This window comes from Pseudorasbora parva, chromosome 14, assembly GCF_024679245.1.
Source record: "Pseudorasbora parva isolate DD20220531a chromosome 14, ASM2467924v1, whole genome shotgun sequence".
In the NCBI taxonomy this organism is placed as follows: Eukaryota; Metazoa; Chordata; class Actinopteri; order Cypriniformes; family Gobionidae; genus Pseudorasbora; species Pseudorasbora parva.
In genome coordinates, this window is record NC_090185.1 from 22,982,846 (window position 1) to 22,989,022 (window position 6,177).

Here is a 6,177-nt window from a genome sequence, read left to right on the forward strand (position 1 = left end):
GTTTATCCCATTGAGTTTAATTTATGGTATGAGTTCTTTGTTAATCCACACACTCGTTGGCGGAGATTCATCCTTTAAGGTCAATTATGAATTTGCTCAAGTTTCACAGAAATGTAGCCAATTGATTTGGATTTGCTTTAACATGTTTAATGATGGGATGGATAGATTGATTGTAAGCCTCACCTCACCAGTGGAGAAATAAGTTGACCAAACAACAGCACTTATTCAATGTTTGTCTTTTCAACACTGAAAATTGTGAAATTATCAACATTAATCCAATATTATTTAGCATTGAATTTTCAGCATTGGTCCAATATGTTTTTAGCATTGAACTTTCAACATTGATCCAATATTACTTATTATTGAAATTTGAGCCTCAACCAAAAGGATGATTCTGATAGAATTTCAACATTGACTCAATGTCACAATGCTATCTGGGGAGGAACGGTTCCAATTGTGTTTTCACTTCAGTCTGGTACGGCACGGCACGATTACAAACTGTTCTCGGACCGGTTGTCTAACCGTGCTTAACCGTGCTGTTAAAATACATGAAGTGACTTTACAGCTCAGGATTGGTCACTTGTCTGTTGCCTGACTAACAGTTTCTCTGTAGCTGACTAAGCACTCTATTTGAGCAAATAAACACAAATAAAATAAAAAATATCTTCTATAATGCGTCGTTATTTCATCTCATATCATCAGTAAACTGTTGTGTAACAAAGGCAATCCCAGCAGGCACAGTACATCAATGTGACATCAGGAAGACGTTGGACTCCAATTAATCCAACATCATATTATGATTGAAAATCAAAGTCGAGGTGACGTCGCAACGTTTGTTTGATGTCAAGCTTCAGCGTCAGACAAACGTTTAATTTTGGGTTGGACAGTACTGTAAGAAAAATAAAAATAAAAAATATTCTTACAAATATTCTTACATAATAGAGGTTTTGTTGTTGATGTTTAAATGAAAATAATACTTTAGTTCGAAGTCACCAATATGGTGATCATAGTTTGATCATAGTTCATAGTTAGTTGGGTGGTTTGAATTGACTTTCCAACATTAGTTTTTTCTCTGGCTGCTGTAACTAACTTTACGGTGCTCTGAGTGCCCCTAGTGGTCAGGAGCATTTCCATTGTGTTGTGGCTTGATTTTGTTGTGTTGTGGCTTGATTTCATTGTGTTGTGAATTTATGTTTGCTTTTAAAATTTTGTTGTGTTGTGCACTACTGGGCCACCATAAAAGTTGAGCTAATTGTTTGTAACTTTGCAATGGAAGCAATATAACAATGTATGTTCATATAATAATATGGTTGTAAATGCATATTGTTGTAGTTCAGGCCTAAAATGCTAAACTTAGTTTTGAATAGCCCTTTAGCACAGAAAAGCACAAAGGTGAGAATTTCGAGTTGACAGTTGTGGTTGGAGCTCATTATCACAATCATGCTTCTAGCTCTATAGATGTCAAGTTTTACCACATCCACCCTAGGTATGAATCTAAAAGTCTGCTAAACTACAATATGCTACTTGGTTTTTACAAATAATCAATGCACTAAAAACGTTGAGTATGAGAAAAGTATCCTTAATATACTAATCCACTGTGTTCAAATTGCGCACAAATTTTGCATGTGAAGAAATATTCAGTGATGTCAATGTCTTGTGTATCTACACTGTTCGTCATTTATGATATTACTAAAGTATTATTTCCTATGGAAATTATTTCTTAAGTAGCAGTACTTTTACTTAGGTATAATTTTTGAGTACTCTTTCCACCACTGATTACCACACCTTAAAACACTTTAAGACGGGTTTAGGTTTTTGTCGTTAAAAAACCTTGTCCTTGTGGAACATTCTGATGCATTCTATTCCAATCTTCCATTAAATTCAAAACATTTCAGAATCAAAATAGTGGCTAGAGCTACATTATCACTTTGTTACTGAGAAATGCCATGTAGTCCTTCAGTACCGTAACTATTTGATTTTGATATTTGATTATTTTTGTCCTGTTTTTTATTTTTATTTTTTTTATTTTAGTTTATTTGCTTCAGTGTCTTTTGCTGTTTTTTATTCTTTTGCTGTTGTACAAAGCAATTGTGAAAATAATGTGGTCAAGACTTGGCTGAAACTTTAGCCATGAAGTAATATATAATATAAATAATAATTATGGGGCATGTTTCAACCGAACCAGGAAAGACATCAATTGGATAGACCTACAACCAATCAGGCAACGAAACGTCGTATTGTCAAATGTCAACAGAGTTCAACTGCACTGTGTTGCCAAGTCCGCATTTTTTCCACGGGTTATTCTATGTCCGTGGGTTGAAGCGATTATTATGTGATATATAAACCCATGAGTGTGAATTTTAGCAGGCAACCTTGCCAAAATATCACATTTTACCCCTCAAACACCATTTTTCCCCCGGAGAACCCCCTGAGAAGCTATTGTTTAGGGCTAGTAGTTGGCGGATTTTGTTATAAAAACTTGGCAACCCTGTTTGCACGTGAGCTGGAATCAGGCTGGAATACACGATCTTTGCCGGTGTTGTAAAAAAAATAAAAATAAATGTGATGATACACAGAGTACTTACCCAACATGATCATCATTTCTGAAATTGTGAAGGTGAATGCATACAAACAAGCGTTTAGGATTTGAACAAATATAATCAAAGCCCCTTTGATGACGTGCATGATTACGCATTGATCATCTGTCCGTCATTGTCTAAAGCCCGCCCTGATGATTTCATTGGTCCAAACAGTTTCTGTTCGGGGATAATTACTCCTCTATGGAGCGAGGCCTGACCGAAATGCCCGACCACAAACAATTTGTGGGCGGGGCTAAGTTCGGCTCGCATCCAGGCTAGACAAAAGCCCCTTTCACACTGCGATTCCGGCAAATACACGGATAATGCGACCCACCATTTGTTCCCGGGCCGCTAGATTTGGCCCATTCACACTGCCAGCGAAATACCGTAATATGTGCGCTTTCACACACAACCCGTAACGGTCCCGGGTCGAGCTGACACGTGACATCCTGATGTGACATATAATGGCGAGCGATCTCAGCTTCAGCGTGGATAGTAAGGAGCTCCGTGGTCTCGCGTTGTGTCCAGTTTGCGCACATTTCTGCTTGTTTAATTTTAGTTTCTTTTGTATACGAACACTCTCTGCGTTTAAAACACCGACGAGCTCTTCTGGCACAGCAGGGTTGTGTTATTGAAGAAACAAGCTCTAGGAGTCGCACGATAACTACGTACACGTTGCGGCATTAGTTTCGGCTTTTGTTCACACAGCACTCGTCCCGGGTCGAATACCGCAATATTACTAGGTCCCCGACCCCGGGTCGAATTCGGTAATCAATGCCGGGACGTGGTTGCTTTCACACAGAAGGCGACCCGGCAATGTTCCGGGAATATTGCGGGTCCGACGTGCAGTGTGAAAGGGGCTATAGAAAGTCAACCAACCAAAATTGTATGATTAAGTTAATGATCAAAATCGGATGATTAATTGCTGATTAATACTTATAGCAGGATGTCTTTTAGCCATTAGGATATAACAAAGGTCTAAGGAGAAATCTGTCTGAGTTGGATTGTCCTTGTATATCCTGCAAAATTATAGATCTTGGCCTTTTTTGGAATGATGTTGTACTTTTAAAGGAACACACCAAGTTTTTGGGACTTTAGCTTATTCACCATATCCCCCAGAGTTTGATAAGTCCATACATACCATTCTCATCTCGGTGCGTGCCATAACTCTAGCCTAGCTTAGCACAAAGACTGGAGGTAAAGGGCTCCATCTAGCCTACTGCTAAATATGTGACAAAGTAATGCCAACATTTGCCTAATCACATGTTGTGATGTGTAAAGTTACATTGTGTATTAAGACCGACGGAATATAGCTAGGAACTATAACCTCATTTCTGCGTAATAATCGAGGAACTTTGCTGTTGACTATGGGTGCAGCGGTGCAATGATATTATGCAGCGCCTGAAAATAAGCTAACTTCCGTCAACATAGCCAATGTGACGACCTGCTGGCACAGAGAGAGTGCTGGGGACCATTTTCAGGCGCTGCGTAATATCATTGCGCCGCTGCATCCATGGTATGGCAGCAAAGTTCCTGGGTTTTTACGCAGGAATGAAAGTATATTTTTGTCAGACATTAATTTAGCGCATGTTCACAGAGGAAAACAACTGAAAAACAGCGCTGGTTGTTCTCTCAGTGCTGTCTGTTTATTTTACTGACTGAGAAATCGCTTCAGATAATTCAGTGATAGAGAGCAATCCAAACTAATTCAAGTGGATACAGGAAACACGTTTGAGCCATTTATGATTTAGAACATAATTTAAGAGTCAAATTTCGTTCACAGGGTTAAGGTTAGAGGTCAGACTTACCCATGATTGCGGTTTTGAGTAATGAACCAGGCTGGGAGTTTTTAAAAGCCTCAGGAAACTTTTGCAGGTGTTTAGAGTTAATTAGTTGATTCAGATGATTAGGTTAATAGCTCGTTTAGAGAACCTTTTCATGATGTGCTAATTTTTAGATAGGAATTTTGGGTTTTCATGAGCTGTATGCCAAAATCATCAGTATTAAAACAATAAAAGACCTGAAATATTTCAGTTGGTGTGCAATGAATCTAAAATGTATGAAAGGTTAATTTTTATCATTACATTATGGAAAATAATGAACTTTATCACAATATGCAATTTTTTTAGAAGAACCTGTATGTATGGTTTCATATTTAGTACAGATGATGCAGCCAACAAAAATAATAAAAAAAAACAATTAACATCCTCTTTACACCTCAAGCTGAGAAAATAAAAGGTGTTACTGACACCTCAAACTGAGAAAATATAAAACAACTTTCGGCCAGGGTCTGCACCCTTATATTTAGTGTTTTGTCTCGAGAGCTCACTGATCATCTTCATCATGACCATCGTCATCATCTCTCTGCTTCTGCTGACCTCTCTGCTGCCACAGCTTACCTTCACTGGTGAGATTGATTATATAACATCCTTAGCCTATTATGATGATTTTGAACTATATTTAATTGGTATGCCCTAAATACATTGACTGATAGCACTATTTCTCTCTCAGCTCATGTGAATGTGGGTATAGTGAACGGCACAGAAGCCAAACCCCACTCCAGACCTTACATGGTTTCTCTTCAGAAGAACAGGCAATCTACCTGCGGTGGAGCTCTAATTTCTGATCAGTTTGTCTTGACTGCTGCACATTGCCATAAAAGGTACGGCTTTAATTTAGTATGAACTGCAATATGTGTTAAGATTGTAATGTCATAGTTTCAAAGTGTCAGGTTAAAAATTGCTATTGTTCATTATACTAATATGACTTTCTTCTACAGAAATGAGAGACTAATTGCTGTGGTTGGTGCACACAACCTAAAAGATAAGAGTGAAAATTCTGTCAGAATCCCTGTGAAGTCCTACCACAAGCATCCGGACTTTAACAGTGCCACTTTGCTTAATGATATTATGCTACTAGAGGTAAAAGTAGTTCAAATGACCTTTATTAAAGAATTAATTGACGCATTAAATATGATTCAATCTGTCTTTTAATGATGGTTATGTTAATGTATCACAGCTAGAGGAAAAAGTCCCTCAAAACAACAATGTCAAGAGTATTTCCATACCAGCACAAGAGGAAGACATCAAATCGGATACTGTTTGCAGTGTCGCGGGCTGGGGTAGACTGAGCTTTAAAGGCAAAAAGAGCACTCGTCTCATGGAAACAGAAGTGAAGATAATGGAAAACACAGAATGCAAAGATAAATGGAAAAAATACTACTCAGCCCCACAGATGATCTGTGTCTATGGCCATGGAGGAAGCTGTAGTGTATGTAAAAACAACTTCATTTGAGACCATCAGCAGTGAGTGAAATATCGCGTTAGTCATGTGTTGATCTGTTTCTTAACAGGGGGATTCAGGAGGTCCTTTGGTTTGTGGAGACACTGCAGTCGGTGTAACATCCTTTGGTAGTCCAAAAGTCTGTAATAGCAGTAAACGACCTGAAATATATGCAAGGATTTCAGCATATCTTCCATGGATTCGCTCCATAATTTCAAACGTGAAGTGATTTTTGCAATGGAAAAGGTTGAAGTATTTGTGTGATTTCTTTTGAACTCTGAAATTTTCAATAAACGAACTGTTTGTCAAGCATCAA

At 38.1% G+C, this 6,177-nt stretch overlaps 1 protein-coding gene across 1 annotated transcript; it reads left to right on the forward strand.

Annotated features, from left to right (window-relative positions):
- The first annotated feature begins 4,913 nt into the window (after window positions 1-4,913).
- On the forward strand, window positions 4,914-6,177 carry LOC137039518 (granzyme-like protein 1). The gene is made up of 5 exons (XM_067414823.1): window positions 4,914-4,986; window positions 5,091-5,241; window positions 5,359-5,500; window positions 5,598-5,849; window positions 5,932-6,177. Exons 1-5 carry the CDS (start codon window positions 4,923-4,925, stop codon window positions 6,088-6,090), a joined length of 768 nt encoding a protein of 255 aa, XP_067270924.1. The 5' UTR covers window positions 4,914-4,922; the 3' UTR covers window positions 6,091-6,177.